Below are 27,231 nucleotides of genomic sequence, written 5' to 3' on the forward strand. Positions count from 1 at the left end.
ATGAACAATTCTAAATGTGTACGTACCAAATAACTACCTCCATATGTCTAAAGCAAAAGTTGTCAGACTTTTTCTTCAAAGAGAAATTTGCAACGCTGGTGGGAGATTTTAACAATGCTATACTAGTAACCCATAAAAAATTCTTCTACAAATCTCCAAGACAAGGATATTTTATAGCAGCATTATTCACAGTAGCAAAAACTGGAAATAACGTAAATATGCATCAGCAGTAGAGGGCTAAATACATTGTATTAGATTCATCTGATGGAATACAGCAATGAAAATGAATGAGCTGCAGCCTCATGCAACAACATGAATTTCAAAGTATAATATATACTATATTCTATACTATATATAGATATAATATATACTATATTCTTCTATTTATATGAAGCTTAAAATAAGCAAAACTAGACTGTGTTTTGGGATGCATACTTAAATGATAACTTTTTTTTTTTTTTTGCCACACGTCTTCTGGGCTCTTAGTTCCCCGACGAGGAATTGAACCTGGGCCCAAGGCAGTGAAAGCACTGGGTCCTAACCACTGAACTGCTAGGGAGTTCCCGATAACATTATTTTTTGAAAGAAAGCAAGTTATGTACACAGAACTCAAAATTATGGATCTCTCTAGGAGGGAAAGGCAGCATTGTGATCAGAAGGGGAGTATAAGCTGGGGGGGTGAGAATGTTGGTATAGACTTCTAGGGTATTGGCAAAATTTTATTTTATGGCCTGAATGGTGGTTATATGGGTATTTACTTTATAACAATTCATTAAGATAGAGGCTTCCCTGGTGGCGCAGTGGTTAAGAATCCTCCTGCCAATGCAGGGGACATGGGTTTTAGCCCTGGTCCAGGAAGATCCCACATGCCGCAGAGCAACTGAGCCTGTGAGCCACAACTACTGAGCCTGCACTCCACAGCCCATGCACCACAACTATTGAAGCCCGCACACCTAGAGCCCGTGCTCCTCAACAAGAGAAGCCACCCCAATGAGAAGCCCACACACTGCAATGAAGAGTAGCCCCCACTCGCCGCAACTAGAGAAAGCCTGCACGCAGTAATGAAGACCCAATGCAGGCAAAAATAAAATAAATAAATGTATAAAAAAATTCATTAAGATATACATTTTTCAGAACAACAGTCAGCTCTACCCACCACCAGTCACTCCCATCAAACCTCTTAGATAGCCTCATCCATGAGAGTGCACACAGCAGAAGTAAGAAGAACTACAATCCTGCAGCCTGTGGGAAAAAAACCACATTCACAGAAAGGTAGACAAGATGAAAAGGCAGAGGGCTATGTACCGGATGAAGGAACAAGATAAAACCCCAGAAAAACAACTAAATGAAGTGGAGATAGGCAACATTCCAGAAAAAGAATTCAGAATAATGATAGTAAAGATGATCCAGGACCTCGGAAAAAGAATGGAGGCAAAGATCGAGAAGATGCAAGAAATGTTTAACAAAGACCTAGAAGAATTAAAGAACAAACAAACAGAGATGAACAATACAATAACTGAAATGAAAACTACACTAGAAGGAATCAATAGCAGAATAACTGAGGCAGAAGAACGGATAAGCGACCTGGAAGACAGAATAGTGGAATTCACTGCTGTGGAACAGAATAAAGAAAAAAGAATGAAAAGAAATGAAGAGAGCCTAGGAGACCTCTGGGAGAACATTAAACGCAACAACGTTCACATTATAGGGGTCCCAGAAGGAGAAGAGAGAGAGAAAGGACAAGAGGAAATATTTGAAGAGATTATAGTCAAAAACTTCCCTAACATGGGAAAGGAAATAGCCACCCAAGTCCAGGAAGCACAGAGAGTCCCATACAGGATAAACCCAAGGAGAAAAATGCCGAGACACATAGTAATCAAATTGGCAAGAATTAAAGACAAAGAAAAATTATTGAAAGTAGCAAGAGAAAAATGACAAATAACATACAAGGGAACTCCCATAAGGTTAACAGCTGATCTCTCAGCAGAAACTCTACAAGCCAAAAGGGAGTGGCATGATATACTTAAAGTGATGAAAGGGAAGAGCCTACAACCAAGATTACTCTACCTGGCAAGGATCTCATTCAGATTCGATGGAGAAATCAAAAGCTTTACAGACAAGGAAAAACTAAGAGAATTCAGCACCACCAAACCAGCTCTACAACAAATGCTGAAGGAACTTCTCTAAGTGGGAAACACAAGAGAAGAAAAGAACCTACAAAAACAAACCCAAAACAATTAAGAAAATGGTAATAGGAACATAGATATTGATAATTACCTTAAACATGAATGGATTAAAAGCTCCAACCAAAAGACACAGGCTTGCTGAATGGAAACAAAAACAAGACCCATATATATGCTGTCTACAAGAGACCCACTTCAGACCTAGGGACACATACAGACTGAAAGTGAGGGGATTGAAAAAGATATTCCATGCAAATGGAAATCAAAAGAAAGCTGGAATAGCTATACTCATATCAGATAAAATAGACTTTAAAATAAAGAATTTTACAAGAGACAAGGAAGGACACTACATAATGATCAAGGGATCAATCCAAGAAGAAGATATAACAATTATAAATATATATGCACCCAACATAGGAGCACCTCAATACATAAGGCAACTGCTAACAACGATAAAAGAGGAAATCAACAGTAACACAATAATAGTGGGGGACTTTAACACCTCACTTACACCAATGGACAGATCATCCAAACAGAAAATTAATAAGGAAACACAAGCTTTAAATGACACAATAGACCAGATAGATTTAATTGATATATATAGGACATTCCATCCAAAAAATGCAGATTACACTTTCTTCTCAAGTGTGCATGGAACATTCTCCAGATAGATCACATCTTGGGTCACAGATCAAGCCTCAGTAAATTTAAGAAAATTGAAATCATATCAAGCATCTTTTCTGACCACAATGCTATGAGATTAGAAATCAATTACAGGGAAAAATAGTAAAAAACACAAACACATGGAGGCTAAACAATACGTTACTAAATAACCAAGAGATCACTGAAGAAATGAAAGAGGAAATCAAAAAATACCTAGCGACAAATGATAATGAAAACGCGACGATCCAAAACCTATGGGATGCAGCAAAAGCAGTTCTAAGAGGGAAGTTTATAGCTATACAAGCCTACCTCAAGAAACAAGAAAAATCTCGAGTAAACAATCTAACCTTACACCTAAAGGAACTAGAGAAAGAAGAACAAACAAAACCCAAAGTTAGCAGAAGGAAAGAAATCATAAAGATCAGAGCAGACATAAATGAAATAGAAACAAAGAAAACAATTGCAAAGATCAATAAAGCTAAAAGCTGGTTCTTTGAGAAGATAAACAAAATTGATAAACCATTAGCCAGACTCATCAAGAAAAAGAGGGAGAGGACTGAAATTCATAAAATTAGAAATGGAAAAGGAGAAGTTACAACAGACACCGCAGAAATACAAAGCATCCTAAGAGACTACTACAAGCAACTCTATGCCAATAAAATGGACAACCTGGAAGAAATGGACAAATTCTTAGAAAGGTATAACCTTCCCAGACTGAAGCAGGAAGAAACAGAAAATATGAACAGACCAATCACAAGTAATGAAATTGAAACTGTGATTAAAAATCTTCCAACAAACCAAAGCCCAGGACCAGATGGCTTCACAGGCGGATTCTATCAAACATTTAGAGAAGAGCTAACACTGATCCTTCTCAAACTCTTCCAAAATATAGCAGAGGGAGGAACACTCTCACACTCATTCTACAAGGCCACCATCACCCTGATACCAAAACCAGACAAAGATGTCACAAAGGAAGAAAATTACAGGCCAATATCACTGATGAACATAGATGCAGAAATCCTCAACAAAATACTAGCAAACAGAATCCAACAGCACAGTAAAAGGATCATACACCATGATCAAGTGGGGTTTATCCCAGGAATGCAAGGATTCTTCAATATACACAAATAAATCAATGTGATACACCATACTAACAAAGTGAAGGAGAAAAACCATATGATCATCTCAATAGATGCAGAAAAAGCTTTCGACAAAATTCAACACCCATTTATGATAAAAACTCTCCAGAAAGTAGGCATAGAGGGAACTTACCTCAACATGATAAAGGCTACATATGACAAACCCACAGCCAACATCATTCTCAATGGTAAAAAACTGAAACCATTTCCACTAAGATTAGGAACAAGATAAGATTGCCCACTCTCACCACTATTATTCAACATAGTTTTGGAAGTTTTAGCCACAGCAATCAGAAAAGAAAAAGAAAAAAAAGGAATCCAAACTGGAAAGGTGGAAGTATAGCTGTCACTGTTTGCAGATGACATGATACTATACATAGAGAATCCTAAAGATGCTACCAGAAAACTACTAGAGCTAATCAATGAATTTGGTAAAGTAGCAGGATACAAAATTAATGCACAGAAATCTCTTGCATTCCGATACACTAATGATGCAAAATCTGAAAGGGAAATTAAGGAAACACTCCCATTTACCATTGCAACAAAAAGAATAAAATACCTAGGAATAAACCTACCTAAGGAGACAAAAGACCTCTATGCAGAAAACTATAAGACACTGATGAAAGAAATTAAAGATGATACAAACAGATGGAGAGATATGCCATGTTCTTGGATTGGAAGAATGAACATTGTGAAAATGACTCTACTACCCAAAGCTATCTACAGATTCAATGCAATCCCTATCAAACTACCAATGGCATTTTTCACAGAACTAGAACAAAAAATTGCACAACTTGTATGGAAACACAAAAGACCCCGAATAGCCAAAGCAATCTTGAGAAAGAAAAATGGAGCTGGAGGAATCAGGCTCCTGGACTTCAGACTATACTACAAAGCTACAGTAATCAAGACAGTATGGTACTGGCACAAAAAAAGACATATAGCTCAATGGAACAAGATAGAAAGCCCAGAGATAAACCCACACACATATGGTCACCTTATTTTTGATAAAGGAGGCAAGAACATACAATGGAGAAAAGGCAGCCTCTTCAATAAGTGGTGCTGGGAAAACTGGACAGCTACATGTTAAAAGAGTGAAATTAGAACACTCCCTAACACCATACACAAAAATAAACTCAAAATGGATTAAAGACCTAAATGTAAGGCCAGAAACTATAAAACCCTTAGAAGAAAACATAGGCAGAACACTATGACATAAATCACAGCAAGATCCTTTTTGACCCACCTCCTAGAGAAATGGAAGTAAAAACAAGAATAAACAAATGGGACCTCATGAAACTTAAAAGCTTTTGCACAGCAAAGGAAACCATAAACAAGACGAAAAGACAACCCTCAGAATGGGAGAAAATATTTACAAATGAAGCAACTGACAAAGGATTAATCTCCAAAATTTACAAGTAGCTCATGCAGCTCAATATCAAGAAAACAAACAAACCAATCCAAAAATGCACAGAAGACCTAAATAGACAGTTCTCCAAAGAAGATATACAGATTGCTAACAAACACATGAAAGAATGCTCAACATCACTAATCATTAGAGAAATGCAAATCAAAACTACAATGAGGTATCACCTCACACCAGTCAGAATGGCCATAATCAAAAAATCTACACACAATAAATGTTGGAGAGGTTGTGGAGAAAAGGGAACCCTCTTGCACTGTTGGTGGGAACGTAAACTGATACAGCCACTATGGAGAACAGTATGTAGGTTCCTTAAAAAACTAAAAAGAGAACTACCATATGACGCAGCAATCCCACTACTGGGCATATACCCTGAGAAAACCATAATTCAAAAAAGAGTCATGTACCACAATGTTCATTGCAGCTCTATTTACAATAGCCAGGATATGGAAGCAACCTAAATGTCCAGCAACAGATGAATAGGTAAAGAAGATGTGGCACATATATACAATGGAATATTACTCAGCCATAGAAAGAAACGAAATTGAGTTATTTGTAGTGAGGTGGATGGAGCTATAGACTGTCATACAGAGTGAAGTAAGTCAGAAAGAGAAAAATAAATATTGTATGCTAACACATATACATGGAATCTCAAAAAAAAAAAAGGTTCTGAAGAACCTAGGGGCAGGACAGGAATAATCATGCAGATGTAGAGAATGGACTTGAGGATATGGGGAGGGGGAAGGGTAAGCTGGGACAAAGTGAGAGAGTGGCATGGACATATATACACTACCAAATGTAAAATAGCTAGCTAGTGGGAAGCAGCCGCATAGCACAGGGAGATCAGCTCGGTGCTTTGTGACCACCTAGAGGGGTGGGATAGGGAGGGTGGGAGGGAGATGCAAGAGAGAGGAGATATGGAGATATATGTATATGTATAGCTGATTCACTTTGTTATACAGCAGAAACTAACACACCATTGTAAAGCAATTATACTCCAATAAAGATGTTTTAAAAAAAAAGTAATTTTTACAAACAAATGGGAACATGTGAATATGGACTAGGCATTAGTTTTTGTCGAAGAATTATTATTAGGTGTGACAGTAGCATTGTAATTATAGAAGAAAGTGTTCTTGTTTTTTTAAAGATGAAATAAAAACTTCAGGGCTAAAAGAGGTATTGTGGCATGTCAAAGTATCCATACCAGTCAAATAATTCAGGGCAATGAAAGGCATAATATAGGTCTTAAAATTTTATTTTATATTGATAATAGGTTTGAGGTACAATGAGGATAGGTTAGTTAATAAGCAAAGTGTAAAAATATTCATCTCAAGGATGAGGGAAAAATACATTAACAGAAAAAATGAATAAGAAAATAGGAAGAATGAATTAAAGAAAATAAAAGCAGAAATCAATGAATTAGAAAATAATGGTACTGATATATTAACACGGAAACAAATTCTTTGAAAAGGGCAAAAAAAAAAATTCTGCAATGAGGCTAATTAAGAAAAAGAAAGCTCAAACATTGGGAATGAGAGAGAGAGAGTATAACCAGGGATACCAAGGAGATAAAATAAAAATGCTATGAACAACTTGATAAATTTGGAAACCTTCATTTAATGGAAAATTTCCTGGGAAAATTCCAAAAATTGGAATTAATTCAATATACAAGAGACATAAGAGGAAATGCAAAAACTGTCAGAGAACTCCCTAAAGTGGCTGTAGTCTCATTCTTTTCAGATAACTTTTTTCAAACCCTCCAGAAACAGGTAATATATACAGTATTTAAACTGTTTCAGAATACACATCAAAATATGAAAATTTTATATTTTTACTATATACCTCATGTAGCAATATCTCAAAGAATTCTAGATTCCTAAAGGCTTTCTGTGTAAGCCCTGTTGAAACCACACCTCAGATGGGAGTCGAACCCACAATCTTCCAACTGAAACCACACACCTGGTCTCAGGACTTAATGAAGCTCAGGTTCTTTGTGTCTTGCTGCAGAAGGAAATCAGCGAGAGGCAAAGTGATAGGTAAGAAGTAGATTTACTAATAATAAATGGGGGGCTTCCCTGGTGGTGCAGTGGTTAAGAGTCCGTCTGCTAATGCAGGGGACACGGGTTCGAGCCCTTGTCCGGGAAGATCCCACATGCCGTGGAGTGACTAAGCCCGTGCGCCACAACTACTGAGCCTGCGCTCTAGAGCCTGTGAGCCACAACTACTGAGCCCATGTGCCACAACTACTGAAGCCTGTGCACCTATAGCCCATGCTCTGCAACAAGAGAAGCCACTGCAGTGAGAAGCCTGCACACCACAACGAAGAGTAGCCCTCGCTTGCCACAACTAGAGAAAGCCTGCACGCAGCAATGAAGACCCAACGCAACGAAAAATAAATAAATAAATCAATTTATTAAAAGAAAAGGGACCTAATTAAATTTAAAAGCTGTCGCATTGCAAAGGAAGCCATAAACAAGATGAAAAGACAACCCTCCGAATGGGAGAAAATACTTGCAAATGAAGCAGCTGACAAAGGATTAATTTCCAAAGTATACAAGCAGCTCATGCAGCTCAATATCAAAAAAAACAAACAACCCAATCAAAAAATGGGCAGAAGATCTAAATAGACATTTCTCCAAAGAAGGCATACAGATGGCCAGTAAACACATGAAAAGATGCTCAACATCACTAATTATTAGAGAAATGCAAATCAAAACCACAATGAGGTATCACCTCATACCAGTCAGAATGGCCATCATCAAAGAATCTACAAATGGGACTTCCCTGGTGGCTCAGTGGTTAAGAATCCACCTGCCAATAGGGGACACGGGTTCGAGCCCTGGCCCGGGAAGATCCCACACGCCACAGAGCAATTAATCCTGTGTGCCACAACTACTGAGCTTGCACTCTAGAGCCCACGATCCACAACTACTGAGCCTGTGAGCCACAACTACGAAAGACTGCACGCTTAGAGTCCGTGCTCTGCAACAAGAGAAGCCACTGCAATGAGAAGCCCGCGCACCGCAATGAAGAGCAGCCCCCACTTGCCACAACTAGAGAAAGCCCACGCACAGCAGCAAAGACCCAAAGCAGCCAAAAAATAATAAATACATAAAAATAAATAATAAGAAAAATCTACAAACAATAAATGCTGGAGAGGGTGTGGAGAAAAGGTGACCCTCTTGCACTGTTGGTGGGAATGTAAATTGATACAGCCACTATGGAGAATAGTATGGAGGTTCCTTAAAAGACTGAAAATAGAACTACCATATGACCCAGCAATCCCACTACTGGGCATGTATCCTGAGAAAAACATAATTCAAAAAGATACATGTACCCCAATGTTCATTGCAGCACTATTTATCATAGCCAGGACTTGGAAGCAACCTAAATGTCCACCGACAGATGAATAGATAAAGAAGATGTGGTACATATATACAATGGAATATTACTGAGCCGTACAAGGGACGAAGTAGGGTCATTTGTAGTGATGTGGATGAACCTAGAGTCTGTCATACAGAGTGAAGTCAGAAAGAGAAAAACAAATGGTACTGATGAACCTATTTGCAGGGCACGAAAAGAGACGCAGACATAGAGAACTGACTTGTGGACATGGGGGACGGGGAAAGGGAGGGTGGGACAAACTGAGAGAGTAGCACTGACATATATACACTACCAGTGTAAAATAGTTAGTGGGAAGTTGCTGTATAGCACAGGGAACTCAGCTCGGTGCTTTGTGATGACCTAGAAGGGTAGGATGGGGGGGGGTGGGAGGGAGGCTCAAGAGGGAGGGGATGTATGTATACATGTAGCTGATTCACTTTGTTTTACAGTAGAAACTAACCCAACATTGTCAAGCAATTATACTCCAATAAAAAAAAAGTGATAGTACATCTTAGCAAGATCAGACCCCCATTTAGATAGACATTGAGGTTGCTGGCCTCAAAACCATGCTCAAGTTGTACAAGCTTGATAATATTAAATATTTAGCAGGGTCTATATTTATGTGCCTAACGGTGAGTCTGGGATTTTATCACCTGTGTATATAATAAAGTGTCTATTTTTTAAAAACATCCTTTGTAAAGAGGTTGCAGGAAAATGGGGTGCGAGAGGATGGTCATGACCCAGGTCTCAGGTGAGTTCCTGGGACGGGCCACCAAGTGGGGCTTTGTGTAGTAAAGTGAAAGCAGGTTTATTGAGATACTCCGTAGAGTGTAGGTCGTCTCAGAAGGTGAGAGCGGCCCCAGAATATGGGATAGTTTGTTTTTAGGGGCTGAGTAATTTCATAGGCTAATGAGTGGGAGAATTATTCCAACTAGCTTGGGGAAGGGGCAGGGATTTCCAGGAATTGGGCCACCATCCACTTTTGAGCCTTTTATGGGAGGCTCGGAACTGTCATGGTGCCTGTGGGTGTGTTCTTTAGCATATGCTAATATGCTGCAATGAGCGCATAATGAGGCTCAAGGTCTACTGGAAGTTGAATTTTTGACCATCTTGGACCTAGTTGGTTTTAACCAGTTTTGTTGTATCCTCAATGGCTCTGTCATTCTTTTAAAGGCTGTGCCCTGCTCCCCACCAAAGCCCTCCGGAAACTGGTAATATGTACAGTATTTAAACTGTTTCAGAATGAAGCTGAATTCAGCCTCTGGCCCCCGACACTGAATTAAATCTCAGAGACAGAGTTTTGGGTGAAGTAGAAAAGAATAGCTTTATTGCTTTGCCAGGCAAAGGGGGCCACAGAGGGCTAATGTCCTCACAACTCTCTGTCCCAACCTAGAGGGGTAGTGAGAAGTTTTATAGTAATCGTTCAAAGAGGGGATGATCAGCTTGTGGACATTCTTCTGATTGGTTGGTGGTGAGGTAAGTGGGAGTCAGCATCATCAACCTTCTGGTTCCAACTAGCCTGGGGTCTACATGCTTGTGGGTGGCATACCGTCCTTAACTTCTCCCACCTGGTGGGCGTTTCAGTATCTGCTAAACAGCTCAAAGATATTGTTATGTGTATCCCTTGAGGGGGAACCGGTTCTGCTGCGTAATTCAGAATAACCTTAGCCCCCAATCTGGGACCCAATTTCTTTACCTGTAAAGGAGTTGGGATAAATGAGCTTTCTATGGATTCTTTAACATTCAGTTCTATAAATTCTGACTCAGAAGGATCAATGAGAACTCTGATAACAGGAGACAATAAATCCATCGGAATGGTTTTGAATATCAATGGTTGCTTAACCACCAGAGATGTGATAGACAACTTTTGGTGTGTCTGCCCAGCCCAAACTCTTTTGTAGAGTCTTCCTCTTCAACCCACCCCAACCGCAGGACTGGAGTGTATGTTATGGACCCCTTTTAAGAAAAATATCTTTCCAGTCATAACAGTGTTCTCCCATTAAAAATATATATATGACCAGTGGAGGCTGGTGTTCAGAGAGAAGAATGAAGCAGACGTGCAGAGGGAACACACAAGATCCATGAGGGTAGGAAATTTATTTGGCTTCAAAATCTGAATCTCCAGTGTCCAGACCAGTGCCTGGCTCTAGCGGGCCTTCATTAAATAATTGAATGACCACTGAATTCAATTCCCCCACATGGCTTCTGTAAAATACTTCTGTATTTCTCTAAGCATTCCCTTCTTTCCCTTTAAGCTAGTGCTTGTTGGTTCTCACAATCAGAAATCCCTATCAAATACGTTATGGGACCGTTCCCTTCACAACCATCACTCTGGCCTCAGGGAAGACATCAAAGACTGAACTGCCACAAGTTCATGCCCGGAAATGTGGAACTGGCATATGAGACTGGGTTAGTTGGTCAATGGCCCTGGAGTGGGGTAGTGATGGAGAGCCACGGAGGTGTACGAGGCTGGCTGGCAAATGGAGGGAAGTTGACAGTGGTGGTTCTGAGAGACATCCTCCCCCTTAAATTGGAGTAAAATTTCCTTCCCATTAGTCAAAACCAAATGGCAAACTTTTGCAGGTGAGGAAATATTTTGATTGTGGTGAGTTTCATGCATTTATGTCAAAACAAATCAAATTTTATACTTTAAATATGTGCAGTTTATTGTTACTTCATTGTATCGATACATCAGTAAAGTTATAAAAAATGTGGTAAGTGCTTAAGTCGAATTCTTTCAGTTATTTTATAATAACCAATAATGTACCAATAATTTAAGGAGGCCTTTGTTATGACTGCTATTTTGGACTGTGCTTAATATCAGCACTTATTTATTCCAATGCCTTCTCACCCCTGTTCACCCCTCTCAGCCCCCACCTACCCCTCATGGAAGTGAACATGTAATAGTAAATTGTAATAATGTAACCAAGTTGGTGAACTCTAATTCATAATCAGTGGAACTAAAATGCAAGAACTTACACATTTCTTGAATTTATCAACAGGGTTTTACATTTTAATCTTACTTCTCTAAATTCCTTCCAGGAGTTAAATATTATTGTAAATTATGTTATACTAATTATTTTAATCATAGAGCGTATTTGCCTCTTATTCCCTACAGAACTAGTAATTGACTTAACGTAAATCAGTGTCATGGCTTGTTAAAATTATCTATGTAGACTACAACCACTTTAAGGACGGGGTCAAGCCATTTATCTTCAATCCCCAACTTACCAGCAGTGTCTAGTACACAGCAGAGCAAGTTGGGGGAAGGGAAGGGATAAAGGTTATGATATAAGATGGGGTAGGAAGAAAAAGGGTGTGTGTGGGTACAGATCTTGCAGACCATGATAGACCTTGGATCTTATTCTAATTGTGATAGTAAGCCACTGGAGGATTCTGAACAGAGGACTGGCATGCTGATTTATATTTTAAAATTAAGCATCAGTTTAGTTGCTGTGCAAATAATTATGAGGGAAGTATGGAAGCAGGGTATATACCAAGGAGAATACCAAGAAAAATGGGTGCTCACGTTCACTGAAAGACAGACACAAAAATGTTCATAGCAACTTTATTCATAATAACCACAAACTGGAAACAACTAAAATTTCCATCAACAGTAGAATGGATTCATAAATTGTGGTATAAGTCATACAATGGTATACTACACAGAAGTAAAAAACGAATTGCTGCTACACGCAACATGGATGACTCACAGACACAATGTTGAACAAGAGTACATATAATTATTACATTTACATGAAGCTTTAAAACAGACAAAAGTAATCCATGGTGATAAAGGTCAGAATAGCGGTTATTTGTGTGTGTGTGGGGGGGCACAGGGCACTGGCCGGGGTACGAGAAATGTTCAATATCTTGATTTGGGTAATGGGTTCAAGGGTGTATATAAAAATCCACTGAGGTGTACATGAAATATTTGCATTTTACTGAATGCAACTTCACCTCAATTAAAAAGAAAAAATATTTTCAAAGAAATTTTATAAATAGGGAGATATAACTATATGTGTAGTCGGTAGTTTTGTCTTCCAAGTATTTCGGGTTCTCTTTCAAGGCACGAGGAAGGATTACACTCCTCCTTGAACTCTGGTGTGGCCATGTGATTTCCTTTGGCCAGTGAAAGTGCTTTAAGGGCCGGCCTATAAGTGATTTGTCAGACTTTTTCATTTCCCAAAATGAGCAGCCACACCATACATGAGATCTGCTTGGTCAGCCTGAGTCCTAGAATGAGGACCACTTAGAGCAGGGATCAGTGAACATTTTCTGTAAAGGGTCACACAGTAAATATTTTAGACTTTGTGGGCCAGACACTTTCTTCCACAACTACACGACTCTGCCACTGTAGAGCAAAAGCAGCCAGACAATACATAAACAAACGGGCAAGGCTATTTTCCAATAAAACTTTATTTACAGTAACAGGCAGCAGGACAGATTTTGCCCATGGCCATAGTTCTTCAATTCCTGACTTAGAGCAAAGGCCCTAGCCAAACTACAAGAGAAAAGCTGGGATTTTGGGGTTGTTACCGCACAGCAACCTAGGCCATTCTGATACAGAAACTGGTTCTGTTTTTGAAAAACCTAGCATACTGAACATTGGCTTAGTTGGCAGGCATTCAGGAAATTGCTAGTGGAAGATGGAAGAAATAACTTATGCAGGGGCGATGCATGTTAATGGAGTGATGAAACTGTCCGGAGAGAACCTGGAAGGCAGAGAATCTATACTTTACTCAAGGAAAAAAAAAAAAAAAAAAAGATAAGAAAACAAAATATGTTATGGTTGCTGTTGGCCCCATTTGACAAAATAGACAGGGAAGAGATGAACTCAGAAAAGAATTAATCAGTTTGCAAGCAAAAAAGCAAGGGAATAAAGAGAGTTCACAAACTCAAGTACTTACTGGGTAGGAAGAAGCTACTTCTCAATTACAAAGAGATAAAAGCGAGAAATCCTATACGCCAAAGGTTGACTAAAACCCACTTTTGCAGCAAGGATCAAATCACTGGATGACTATCACACCTACTGTTAAAACCTCTGAATTAGTTAATGGGCCTCAGATTAAAAGTCCAACTAAGAGTGTAACACTGGTTAATCCCTTAAACTGGAAAAAAATAGCTCAGGGAAAAAGAGACTAAGGGTATGGCTCTCCCACAAAGCCTGAAAGCCCAAGTTACCCAGAAAGTAAGTTCAGAGAGGCATGCGAACAAGAAAGCAAAGAAACGTAGCAAATCTAAGAAGTACATATTGACCAGATGTCACTTTCGGATTACCTTCCTTGGGGAGGTGATGAGGACATTCTGCAGGTAGGAAAGCAAGTGAACTGAATATCTAGTGACCAGAAGGGCTGACTGAATCATTCTTCTAACATTTTGTTAAATTTACTTACTTTAAAATCCCAGAAGAGCCAGAAATTATCTGTAAAGGAAAAGAGCAAGTAAATAAGATGCCATTTTCTCCTAGGGTTGATGCTTACAGAAGGAAAATGGATATTAACTCTTAAGCAGCATTATCTTTTTCCAATACTGAATGCAACGTTTTAATTACTGAGGTATTGTTTTAGTCCACTAAATAGTTGTCCAATCTTTCTCATCCAGGTTCCTTTGCAAGCCTCCCTTTTGAAATTAAAAAAAAAAAAAATTAAGACTTCTACATCAAGGAGGTAAAGACAATATTACATGGTGGATTTATGTGAGTATACTCAGCTTTACTACTTACGTTTACTAGGGCAAACTGCAATCTAAGTTTGTTTCCTCAACAACATTCACATAGTAAATATTTGAGCCACATGCCAAGCACTGAACTAAATTCTAGGAATACAATTCCCTAGTCACAAAGAACTTAGTTTCATTTCTTGATTTGTAATATGTGGATAACAATTACCCAACAAGCAGGTACAGCAGGACCACTGTGAAGGTCAAAGGAGACTAGGAAAGGGCTGCAAAGATCGTAAAGCACTATACAAGGATTTATTCATCCAAACATTTATTGAAATGTCAGGCATTGTGCTAAGCACTAGATACAGCAGTGTGCAGGCATATATATGGTCCCAGCCCTTGTGAAGCTTACAGTCTAGCACTGATCAATAAGAAGGAACAACAAAGTGTGCTAAGTATATGGCTGGTGAAGAACAGGGTATTTAGGGAGTGCACAGTAGGGGCACCTAGTCTAGAGGGTATTGATGAAGGCTTCCTAGAGGAAGTGGCATATAAACTGAAACTTGAACAGCCGTATCCTAAGAGCAGTGGTGAAAGCAGAGGAGTGATATGACCAGATACGTCTTTTGGAAAAATCTGGCTGCACTGTGAAAAGGATCACAACCAGAGAAATGGAGCCTGAGAAGGCCCGTGCTATAATATAGGTAGGTTGATGGCCTTGATCAGGATAGTAGCATTGTAGAATCAAGGAAAGTTTAGGCAACAGGCTTAACAGAAAGGTGTGTGTGAGTGGATGTGATGGATGAAGAGGGAAAAGTCATGGCTAACTGGGTTTGGGGCTTGGGTCAGGGCAACTGAATGGTTGGCAGTGGTGGTGCCATTTACTGAGAGAGGGACCAGGAAAGGAGGAGCAGGTTTGGGGGGCAAGGTCAAGGACATGTTGTGGTGCCTATGAGACAGCAAAGTGGACTTAAGTTAGCAATTAGATATAGGAATCAGGAAAGGTCTAGAAAGGAGATATGAATTTGGGAGTCATTTGCATAAAGTTGGTAAGTGAAGCCATGAAAGAAAAAAGAGATCAGCTACGGAGATGATATAGAATAAGACAGCTTAAAACCAAATTTAAAAATCCCAAGGACACAGATGTTTAAGGGAAAGAGGTACCTGCAAAGAAGACTGAGAAAGCATACTTGGAGATGGTATCTCCCTGAAGCCAAACTAAACAAGTATTTAATGAAGGGTGGCCAGTGGGGTAAAGAGGGTAGGAATATTGACAAGGACTTAGTAAGCTTGGTAGAGCAGTCTGAGCAGCAATACGGGACAGTGGAAACACAGACAAATCTTTTAAGAAAACTAGTAGGAATGGGAGATACGGGGACACAGAGTTTTTTAAAAATAGTACTTATTTTAACTATATTCACTGATACAACAGGACTAGTTAACAACTATTTTATAAAAAGAAATTTTTAAAGACTGCCATGCAGTTACAGAATTACTTAGTACAGAAAACAGTAAAATACACACTTTTTTTTTCTGTTTTACAAAGACTAGTTTATGGCAATTCTCTATTGTTCAGGGTGAATTAAAAATTCTTAGCTTATGCCTCCCCCACATTCACTGACTATATAACTAATCTTATTATTACCTTAAGCAAAATATATAGTGGAACTTCACAAAATGTACAAGAGTTCAATATTTAAGGAACTGGGGTTAGAAAGCAGAAGCAGCTTTCAGGTCTTCCAATTATCCTTTCAATAAAGCACCTGCGTGAAAGAGAATACGCCAAACTATTGGGAAACTACCGGTAGATTTTTGTTGTTGTTGTTTGGTTTTTCACTATGTTGTTTTTCCAGATATTTAAGTTTACTTCCTGTTAACCCAAATCTTAACTTGACCCTTCTTGCTAAGTATCTTAGTAATACATTACACGTTCTTTTCTGCCCTAAACCAATTATGTATAATAGAACAGAGCCCTTTAATCTGGTTCAATACCAATTACTGAGTTATAAATGCTATTGTGAGCTACCAGAACCTAGCAAGGCCTTGATTGCATCTTACCAGCCAAACCTGGAATGTTGGAATTAGTGTCCCTTATCAAGTATTATCAGTCTTCCCAACTTGCCCTTCTAATTCTGCTTCTACCGGTAATTTGCCCTGTCCCTCGAAATATAAGAGAATCTACACAGGGGGTCTACTGGCACTCTGGGAGGAATAAGTCTTTATTGTGCTGTGCTGTCCTATGCACTGTGGGGGATGGGGTGTCATTCATGCTGACATGCCAGCAGAACTTCCCTCAATAAGTGTGACAATTAAAACAGTCCCCTTTATGTCTCCCAACATCCTCTGGAAAGAGGGCATACCGTCTCTGGTTGAGAACCACTGGCAGAATTTTGGTTCTTGGGCTGTTTATGGCATCTATTTTGATAGCTCAGCCTTCAGTTCCTTCTAAATTCTTGTTTGTATTCTGGTTCCTTGAATTTGCTGAATTAGTAGCCACAGAAAAATGCATTACAATAGTTAAGACAGGACTTGAACACAAGTTTTCAAATTGTACTTGAGAGGATCTCTAAGTTGGGTCCTCTTCTTAAATCATTTCACATATTTGGCTTTACTGTAAGATTTCCTTTTCATGGTTAACATAAGTTTGAAAATTACTGTTTTAGCACAAAGCAGATATCTCACTTAGAAATACGGAAGTGCTACAATCTGTAAATAAAGCTGCTTCTTGAGAGTTAAATATTTCCACTTGTGCACTGTCTTAAATACACAATGTGTGGGATAGTGTCAAATTTATAATAAATCCATTTCCAGCAACAAACAACATTTGATATTATATCACCTTAAAATAAAGGGTTTCCTCTAAGCAGGATTTCTTTATAAAGCTGCAACACTCATGCAGATAGGACAAATTAGCTAAAATATCTCACACCTCCTGATCCTGGGATGCAAACATCTTTTTTTCCTCATCCTTTTTTGACAGGGCCAAACTGTCTAGAGTAGAAAAAAGAATTACTAGCGGGCAACCCCTAAGAGTCTATACTTACCGTAGTCCTTTAGTAGGCAAGCTCATAAAACAGCACCCAATTGTGAAAAATTCAGGGGAAACTTCCAAAAATTGGTTAGTCTGATCTCCAGACTGCAGGAAGCCTCCTAAACTAGCAATTAAAAAAAAATTCTTGCTCCTCTGACTAAAATTTTACGTGCTTATTTTCTGTATTAGTAATATCATTATCGCTAGGGCGGGTGGGAGGGAGGTGAGAGGGAGGAAATATGTCAATATTTACTTCAGACTCAGAAATATGTCTAAAAAAATAGTCTCAAACATTCTGACAGTTTGACAAAATACCTCCACTGTATGTACGTTCCTCCTTTTCAGAAACTTCTGCACTTGCTATGTGAGTTTCTGCAAATTGGCTCAAACATATATTTAAGCAGTTGATAATTTCAGACTATATGCATCAGAATTTTAACACTTTGTTAAAATAAGAGCTAAAGTTTCTTCGAAACACCTTAAAAACAGACTTCTAATTCAACTCACATTATTAGTACTAAATGTCTTTAAAAACAGTTGTATCATAAAAGCAAAAGATAATGACTTTGCCATCAAATTAAGTTTTAAAAAAAGGTGTCTGCATGTTTCAGTCCCATGCTGCCTCTTGATATGGAAAAAAAAATATGTCTGAAGAATTTGAATTGTGATCAATTTGGATGAATAATGTGGTGCTTTCCCACAATCCAAATTAGTAAACTTGAAAATCAAACAGATGTTTGCTTTTAGAATTGGATTCTTGTTGAGTGTTTCAATGTTGTACTACAAAAGTTTATGGATTTGATTCATTTCTTCGTCTCACAAGATCATCCCAATGCGGCTCTATTTCAGTGGTGGCAATCCGAAACAGGGCATGGAGGTGTTCGTCTGTCAGTGGCTGGCTCAAAGTGTGTTGGTTTCGAGTCAAATATGAAAAAGCCTTTTCACAGATTTTGCTACTATCAAACAAGGATGCCACCTTACACGCAACCCCTTTGATAATCGGGTAAGATTCAGCAGACAATCCGGCATAGAACTGCCCTAAGTCTTTGGTTCTGTATTCGTTCCAAAGGTTAGTATTTGCCTGAAGTTTTGTTAGCTCCACCCTTACTGAAATAGGTGCATATTCAGGTTTAAAGCTAAATGGATTTGCAAAAAGTTCTAAGTCCTTTTTAATGAACTTGAGGTCCTTGAAATGTCTCTCAAACTCTTTTTGTAGGCGACAGATCACCACTCGATACCTATCAGGATCGAGTATTTTTTCGTCTTCTTGAAGATGCCCTTTAAGCTCATCAACAACTTGGCTCAAGGCGGCAAAGTGTGTTAGATTTTTTTCCTCAATATGTCTCTGAAGTAAATTCAGCTTCACTTCAAACGCACAAATATGGTCAAAGGCAGCAGCAGCAAAGACTTTACTCACTCTCAATAGTTCGCTGAGTTCTCGAAGGTGGTCCATAATATCCACCAAGAAGCCAAAGTCACAAAGCCATTCGTGGTCTGTGAAATGGACCGTTGTTGCCCCTATCGAAACCAAGAATGTTTTTATCTCTTTTCTTAAGGAAAATATTAGTTTTAAAGTCTTCCCTTTTCTAAGCCAATTGTTCAGACAGCGTCCATTAACCCTTTCACCGTGCTCTGATTCAGATTCAGTTAGTAAAGCCTGAAATTCCGGCCGCCTAACGCCTCTGGTCTTAATTAAAACTATCCATTCAGATATGGCATTTACGATTTGATTAACATCTACATCGTAGGAGCTCAACAGTTCCAAGTGAAGAAATCCTGAATAATGGATCACATTCCAACAGTTGGGGCTTACAGCCTTTTCTCTCATGTATGACACCAGTCCTGAGTTCTCACCAATCATCCTCAGAGTGTGGGTCGTGGTCAGTCCAACCATCCGCTGCAGGCTAAGCCCTGCCGTCTGTAGGGCCTCAAGGATTGCCGCCATGAGGGCACCAACACTGAAGTGATGAGTCAGGTTGATTATGGTCAGAAGCTCTTCTTGCACCTCCAAATCGTGGCCTACGCCGCGGACAAAGACCAGGAGGTAGTTCTCATAGGCCACAAAAGCCTGGTCATCCAAGGCAAGGGAATAGGCTTTAAAGTCCTTGGCTCGGTTAAAAAGCTGACTGCGTAGATTTTGGTTAATGTCCAGGACCCTCTGCCGCGTGATCTCCGGAGATAAATCAATGCCATCCAGAACGCTTACGTGATCGGGCAGCACATCTCTCAGCATCACCTCCATGCACCGGTGCACAAAGTCCCCCTCGCCCCAGCCGCAACCCTTCAAGGCCAAGAGGCGGGCGAGCCCGAGGCCTGCACGAGCAGCTCTCTCCTCCGGAGTGAGCGGGGCGGCCTCGGGCAAGTCGCCCTGACGCAGACGCTCCACCAGGGCCGCGCGCTCGCCCTCCGCCACATACCGCTCGTAATAGTCGTGCTCGGCCTCGTAGTGGTGCCTGACGTCGGGTTCGCCGGTGGCTACGACCAGGCGGCGACACACCAGGCACAGGGCGCCCTCGCCCTCCGGAGCCTCCACCACTAGGTACCGCTGTGTCCACTCGGCCCGGAACCCCCGAGACTCGTCGATTTCCATTTTGCTCCTCTTGGGCGTCATCCACATTTCACGGGAGGCCACAGGAGCTGGGCAGACCTCCGGGAGGCCGCAAGGAGAGGGGAGGAGCAGGAGCGAGCCGCAAGCGCCTCCTCCACTCTGCGCCAGATCACCCCAGCTGGGGACACCACCCTGCGGCTCCGACACCTCTGTTCCTATTGGCTGGAGATTTCGTATTCCTCTGCCCCAGACATGAGCCAATAGGAAGAGTGGACAGCGGCTTTTAGTGCGCAGGCGCACATCCTTCTAGCTGCAAAGTGGACTGAAGGCGCTTTAGGGCGGGACTAAGAGAACCGGAACTCACGTATTTGACTGGCATTCACGCTGCCCAATCAATAGCTCACTGTCCCGGAAGCGGCGCTGCCGCTAGAGGGTGGGGCAGGACGGCGTCAGCAGAGTTGATGGAAAGATGTGGGCACGAAGCTCTAAGGGGATTGGCTGAAGGCACTTGCAGTTAGCTTCTCTCCGTGACTCGGGCTCCTCTGGCGCCAAAATGTCGCTGGTAGCGGGGGTTATCCGGCGGCTGGACGAGACAGTGGTGAACCGCATCGCGGCAGGGGAAGTTATCCAGCGCCCGGCTAATGCCATCAAGGAGATGATAGAGAACTGGTACGAAGGGAGTCAAGGCTTCCTTAGAGGCTACGACTTAACGGGCCGATACTCAGGATAGGGCGGACACGCCTCCCTGCCCGGAGCCAAGGCGTGTGCGGCGCAGGGCCGCGGCGGCGGAGGCCGGGGGTCTTGCCTTCGCCCCTCAAGGGTCCTCGAGCGTCCTCGCGAGACTTTAGGGTTGTTGCGGGGCAAGGAGAGGGTTACACAATATTTTCATGTTGTCATTAAGAGAAGTCCTTTAAAAATTATATATGCGGAAGGTGCAAATTTTTAAATGTGTAAAAATTTTATAATTTAAAAGGAAAAAAACTTCCTTCATCCTTCAGAGGTTACTATGTGTTATCAGTTTCTTGCTTATTCCGGAAGTCATCCATCTACATTCAGAAGTACGATTCATTTTGAGTTTTATTCTAAATAAATTGCTGAGATTTTAGGAGAGTTCGATGGACTTGGGGTTTAACTTGTGATTTCCCTATTGCCAAGTGATTGACCCCACTTAGGATTTTCCTGCCCTTTACTTTTTGCGGGGTCACTTTGAAGATATCTGATTTTATGGATTCTGAAGTTTAGAACTGTCACACAAACCTTGTGGAAGGAGGAGATTAAAAACGTGGAAAGAAAGTTGGGTGTAAACTGTAAACTTTAAAAAGGACAGAGGCTCATAGTGTACCTAAACGTTATGTCAGATCCTTTGTGTTTAAAATGCATTGATGTTAATAAAATCTATACGTTAAAAGGAAAAAAATGTCCCAGCGAAGATTGGTAGGTTTGTAAAGGGATTGTTGTGAAAACACAACCAACCATCGTGGGTAATGGGACTGAAAGAACAGTGGGTCTGAAAGGACCACTGAGAGAAAGGAAGAGAATTAGAAGGTAGACAAAAGAAGGAGCAGGGAGACTGGGGATGGTTTCTCCTTTTGACTGTAAATTCACAAAGGCTGGCTTTTGTTTCTGCAGTGTTAGAATTAACTGACAGAACGATTTAGGCCTGTTACTGTACTGTGCCAGAAGACTACGGCAACACTACACATGTTAGATCAGTGGATTAGAATTCTCTAAGCAGAGATTTTGTATGGAGTCCAGTTATGCTCTTTTTAATACGTAAGTCAAGATGGCTAAGTACAACTTCAATTTAGGGGCTCCTGAGAAAGATCTTTAATATTTAAGTAACTTAATATCTTATTTCTGAATAAAGAATTTTCTGTGTGAGGAGGAGGAAACTTTTCTTTCTCATGCACCCTCAGTCTGGATTTATTTTCTGTAGCTCTGTAGGTGCTCTATGCTTGTACGTTACTCTTTGAAGGAATAAAAAGATGTATTGACTTCTTAAAGAGCTTTCTGCACTGCCATTTTTTCTTTCCCCCAACATAAATATATTTGCATAAAGAAAATAGTAGAGAAAAACATTTAGAATTTTTTTAATGACATTTTATAAGGGTCATTTAGGAGCGTGAGGCTGAATAAAGTTTGAGTAACAGATGGTAGAATTAGTTGAAAAGTAGGTAAGAAAGAGGCATGTACTAAAAGGTCCCACTTCTAACTTCCCTTTCTTTTTTTCCTAGAGGAACAGAAAAGTTGCTGAATGTCCTATTGGAAATGATGGTTCCTCACTCCGTCCCTCTCTTCCTTCCCTCTCTCTCACACAGCATGTAAACTGATAACAATGTAGTCACAGAGCCTGTGAGACAAAGGAAAACACACTGAGTCTTATATTTGTCTGGAATTTGTTCTTATCCCCGACTCGTATTAAAATATGTGCATTAGAGTAGTTGCAGACTAATAAATTATTATTTTTTTGTTTCATTTGCCAGTTTAGATGCAAAATCTACAAGTATTCAAGTGGTTATTAAAGAGGGAGGCCTGAAGTTGATTCAGATCCAAGACAATGGCACCGGGATCAGGGTAAGGAAAACCTCAGAGCGGCAGGATGTTTGTGTGCTTCGTGTGCTACATCTGCAGGAAGTGGTGGGACTTCTCCCTGTTCTGGAAACTTTAGGCTTTTATGGATGGGATTGTTTGAAAAATAAATATTTATTGAGTACCTCCTCCATGCTGGATACTGTTCAGGAGAATAAGGAGGTCAAGGAGCGAGTCATGAAACTTCAAAGGTTGAGTGTCCTGAGCAAAGAGAACAATACACACAAAAACCACGAAATGGAAGCTTGCAAGACACGCTTAAGGACTAGCATGGGGGTTGGTATGTCTAGAATTGGTGGTGGAGGGAGTGGAAGCCTAAAAGGAAATGAGGTCTGAAGGATAACCAGGCTGAGCATGTAGGACCTTGTAGGATGTTGTAAAATATTTGGCTTTTACTCTGGATGAGGTGGGATACTCTTTAGAGGGTTTTGAGCAAAGAGGTGACATGCTTTGGCAAGTTTTATAAGAACTCTTTTGTCTGCAATGCAGAAAATAGACTGTAGCAGGACAGGATAGAAGGACCGGACAGGACCGGTTTGGTTGTGACAGAGATGTAAGAAGCAGTGAGATTCTGGGTTGATGATGAAGACCAAAGCTCTCAGAATTTGCTTGTACAGGGAGTAAGAAAAAGAGGAGTCAAGAATGACTTCAAGGTTTTGGCCTGTGCAAATAGAAAAAAAAGAGTTGCCATTTACTCTTGAGAAGGCTATGGAACAAGCAGGTTTGGGGGAAGATCAGAAATTCATTTTGGGGTATGTTGAACTTAAGATGCCTGTTAGTTGGATACATGTATGAGTCTAGAGATAAAAATTTGGTGTATTCCATTTTGATGGTATTAAAAGCCATGAGACTCACATAAAGAGAAGCTCAACATGACTGGTAACTAGGGAACTACAAATAAAAATTGCAGTGAGATACCACTTGACATTCACTAGGATGGCTGTTATAATTAATTAAGTAATTAATAAAAACCAAATATTTCAACTACAATAAAAATTAAAAATATTGACAAGGATGTTGAGAAATTGGAACTCTTGTATGTTGCTGGTGGGAATGTAAAATAGTACAGCCATTGTGGAAAATGGTATGGTGGTTCCTTAAAACAATTAAACAATTGCCGTATGACCCAGCAATTCCACTTCTGGGTATATACCCAAAAGAGTTGAAAGCAGGGCCTTGAAGAGATTTGCACACTCATGTTCATAGCAACATATTCATGATAACCAAAAGGTGGAGGCAACCCAAGTATCAACAGATGAATGGATAAACAAAATGTGATACATACAATGAAATGTTATTCAGCCTTACAAAGGAGTGAGATTTTGACAAGTGCTACTACGTGGATGAACCTTGAAGACAGTATGCTAAGTGAAATTAGCCAGTCACAAAAGGACAAATACTATATGATTCCACTTGTATGAGGTACCTAGGGTAGCTAAATGCATAGAATCAGAAAGTAGAATGGTGGTTTCCAGGGGGTTGGGGGCCTGCGCCACATGGCCTGCGGGATCATCTTAGTTCCCCGACCAGGGATTGAACCCTTGCCCCCTGCAATGGAAGCATGAAACCCTAACCACTGGACCACCAGGGAAGTCCTGAGAGGTTTTGTTTAATGGGTACAGTTTGTTTGTGGAGATGAAAGAGTTCTGGACATGGATGTTGGTGATGGTTGCACAACAATGTGAATGTATTTCATGCCACAGAACTGTACACTTAAAGAGGGTTAAAATGGTAAATCTTGTCATGTATATTTTATTACAATTAAATGTACCTATAGATTTTTAATAAAGAAGTTTTCTAATACAGTAGTGATTTTTGTAAAATCTGTGAGCCTGGGTGATATCATCAAGACAGTGAGTGTAGACAGAGCAGAGGTCCAGGGATGGAACTGTGAATTATCCACTCTCAGGGGAGATGAGACAGAAGCAGCAAATGAGGCTGAGGAATGAGGCGAGAGAGGAAGAAGGAGCAGCAGGACCGAGTGGAGTTCTGGACGTCCAGAGAGGAGGCTCCTGCTGATTTAGAACTCTTCTCCCAAGAGGAATGTCTTCCTGGATTCAATCAAGAAGAGGGAAATTAAAAGATTTGGAAAAATGAGTAACATAATTATTCACTGATTTTTTTGCACCTTCTAGAAAGAAGATCTGGAGATTGTGTGTGAGAGGTTCACCACAAGTAAACTGCAGTCCTTTGAGGATCTAGCTCATATTTCTACCTATGGCTTTCGGGGTGAGGTAAGCTGAGGATTGAAGAAATGTGTAAAACATCCTCCTGTGATGATATTTCTGCCATTTGTCAGCATATGTTTCTCAGCAGGTCAATAAGACATGATACTTTTTACGTGTTAAATATATGCGAATCTAAACAAACTTAGATTCAATTTTCCAAAACTGAGAATTGTTCATAAATACTTTTTAAAAATAATTAATTAATTATTTTATTTTATTTAATTATTTTTTAACATCTTTATTGGAGTATAATTGCCTTACAATGGTGTGTTAATTTCTGCTTTATAACAAAGTGAATCAGCTATACATATACATTTATCCCCATATCTTGTCCCTCTTGCATCTCCCTCCCTCCCACCCTCCCTATCCATAAATACTTAATACACCATAAACTGTATCTACAGAGACCCCCCAGGTCTCTTGATGGAAGAAGATAGCACTATCTACCAAGGTTTCTTGTCCAAAATCAAATGTGAATCTTACCAATACTTAGATCCAAGTACCCATATACAGAAAAATACAAGGAGCAAGGGAGCATGGTAAATGGTACTGAGACTGGAAATCACATGATAAAAGACTTGTTTCCTGTAAAGTAAACTGTATGGGGGAAAAAAGGTAAAGAAAGGAGGAAGAAGCATAGATTAGAAGGGATTTAAGAGGCATGTGAACCAGCTCCAATGTATTGATCTTAGTTGGATCCTGATTTGCACAAACTAAAATCTTTTTGAGACAGATATTTGAACACAGATTGGTTATTTGATGGTATTAAGGAGAAATTACTGTTAATTTTCTTGGTATAAAAATAGTTTCATCAGTTTTTTTTGAGTCCTTTTAAGTTATATTCTGAAATAGCTGTGAATGAAATTATATGATGTATCATAGGGATATATTAAATAGAAAATGGATAAAAATAGTATCTTATATTTTTATGACAATACTCTGGATATAAAGATATTATTCAATATATGTAGGGCAACATAAATTGTAATGGCTACATACTGTTCTTTTTTTTATAAACTTACTTATTTTTGGCTGCATTGGGTCTTTGTTGCGGCGAGTGGGGGCTGCTCTTCGTTGCAGTGTGCAGGCTTCTCATTGCAGTGGCTTCTCTTGTTGTGGAGCATGGGCTGTAGACGCATGGGCTTCAGTAGTTGTGGCACGTGGGCTCAGTAGTTGTGGCTCACAGGCTCTAGAGCACAGGCTCAGTAGTTGTGGTGCACAGGCTTAGTTGCTCCACGGCATGTGGAATCTTCCTGGACCAGGGATCGAACCCGTGTCCCCTGCATTGGCAGGCGGATTCTTAACCACTGCGCCACCAGGGAAGTCCCTGTTCTATTACTTGTACATACTGCAGTCTATTTATATAATTTCCTGTTGAACATTTATGCTCTTTGCCATTTTTTTCGTGTTTAATGCTCTGGTGAATATTCATGTACATTGTGTTTTGTTCAGTTATTTCCTTGGGATAAATTTATAGAAATAACATTCGTGAGTAAAAATATGTATCCTTTTCAAGTAGTTTGTATTAGTTTCTTATTGCTGACCCCCAAAATGATCACAACCTTCGTGGTTTAAAGCAACACAAATTTGTAATCTTACAGTTCTGGAGGTTAGGAGAAATAGGTGTCACTGGGTCTCACTGTGCTAAAATCCGGGTGTTGGCAGGGCTGTATTCCTTTCCGCAGGTTCTGAGGTACCAGAGAAACTGTTTGGAGTAGTTATTTGGGGGAAATGAGAGCCAGGGTCGGGGAGGGGAATGGGGCCAATTACTTTTCGTTTTAGGCCTTTCTGTAGTTTTTGGATTTTTTATCATGTGAATGTAGTTTACTTTTATTTGACTTACCTGTTTATTTTATTCTCTTTTATTTTTTGGCCTCTCTGAGCGCCTTGCGGGATCTTAGTTCCCCAACCGGGATCAAACCTGGGCCCTGGCAATGAAAGCGTCTGAGTCCTAACCACTGGACCACCAAGGAATTCCCAATTTGATTTTTTTAAATTAAAAGGCAGCTGTGACCCAGTCACTGCAATTTAGATCAAATCCGGGTAGTCTCAAGCACCCTCTGGCTCACAGTGAGCCCCAGGTTGTTCCAGGTAGGGGCAACATCAGACTGTGTACCCTGAGGCCCCCCTGACTTTAAGTAGGCCTCAGGTCAACCCTAGCAAAGCAGTTTCATTCTGGCTTTGCAACTTCCTGAGTCAGTTCCTAAGCGCATGGCCTCCTGGAGCCTTAGCCCAGCTGTAGGGTATCTTTGGGGTTGTAATTAAATAGGGAAGATTTATTGAAGGATTGCTGTGTGCCATCCATGGTTCTCAGCCCTTTGTGTGTATTAACCCTTTCACTCCTAACAACTCCATAGAGTAGGTTCTATTATTATTATT

At 40.1% G+C, this 27,231-nt stretch overlaps 2 protein-coding genes across 9 annotated transcripts in view; one reads left to right on the forward strand and one right to left on the reverse strand.

The window, feature by feature from the left end:
* Positions 1-13,193: 13,193 nt before the first annotated feature.
* EPM2AIP1 (EPM2A interacting protein 1) lies at positions 13,194-20,228 on the reverse strand. Of its 5 annotated transcripts, XM_060162396.1 has the most exons (4): positions 17,995-20,228; positions 14,189-14,217; positions 14,073-14,099; positions 13,194-13,507 (listed from the first exon to the last, which is right to left on the reverse strand). In XM_060162396.1, the coding sequence occupies exon 1, from the start codon at positions 20,102-20,104 to the stop codon at positions 18,278-18,280; it is 1,827 nt and encodes a 608-aa protein (XP_060018379.1). In that variant the 5' UTR covers positions 20,105-20,228; the 3' UTR covers positions 13,194-13,507; positions 14,073-14,099; positions 14,189-14,217; positions 17,995-18,277. The 5 variants fall into 5 exon arrangements, 2 of the variants coding, with proteins under 2 accessions (XP_060018379.1, XP_060018380.1); XR_009542896.1 differs by lacking the exon at positions 17,995-20,228 and adding exons at positions 16,817-16,937; positions 17,501-17,981 and having other exon boundaries at positions 13,194-14,217; XR_009542897.1 differs by lacking the exons at positions 14,073-14,099; positions 17,995-20,228 and adding an exon at positions 16,817-17,490.
* Positions 20,229-20,415: 187 nt separating this feature from the next.
* The window catches only part of MLH1 (mutL homolog 1), a 51,693-nt gene continuing 44,877 nt past the window's right edge, over positions 20,416-27,231 (forward strand). For 2 of the 4 annotated variants that reach the window (XR_009542892.1, XR_009542893.1), the window contains exons 1-3: positions 20,416-20,704; positions 22,519-22,609; positions 24,760-24,858. Coding sequence is in view for 2 of the 4 variants with exons in the window: in XM_060162375.1 (XP_060018358.1) it covers positions 20,589-20,704; positions 22,519-22,609; positions 24,760-24,858 (306 nt within the window). In the remaining 2 variants the exon portion in view is untranslated. The remainder of the gene's footprint in view (positions 20,705-22,518; positions 22,610-24,759; positions 24,859-27,231) is intronic. The other 2 variants (XM_060162375.1, XM_060162377.1) reach the window with 2 other exon arrangements.

This window comes from Lagenorhynchus albirostris, chromosome 10 (assembly GCF_949774975.1).
Source record: "Lagenorhynchus albirostris chromosome 10, mLagAlb1.1, whole genome shotgun sequence".
Lineage (NCBI taxonomy): Eukaryota > Metazoa > Chordata > Mammalia > Artiodactyla > Delphinidae > Lagenorhynchus > Lagenorhynchus albirostris.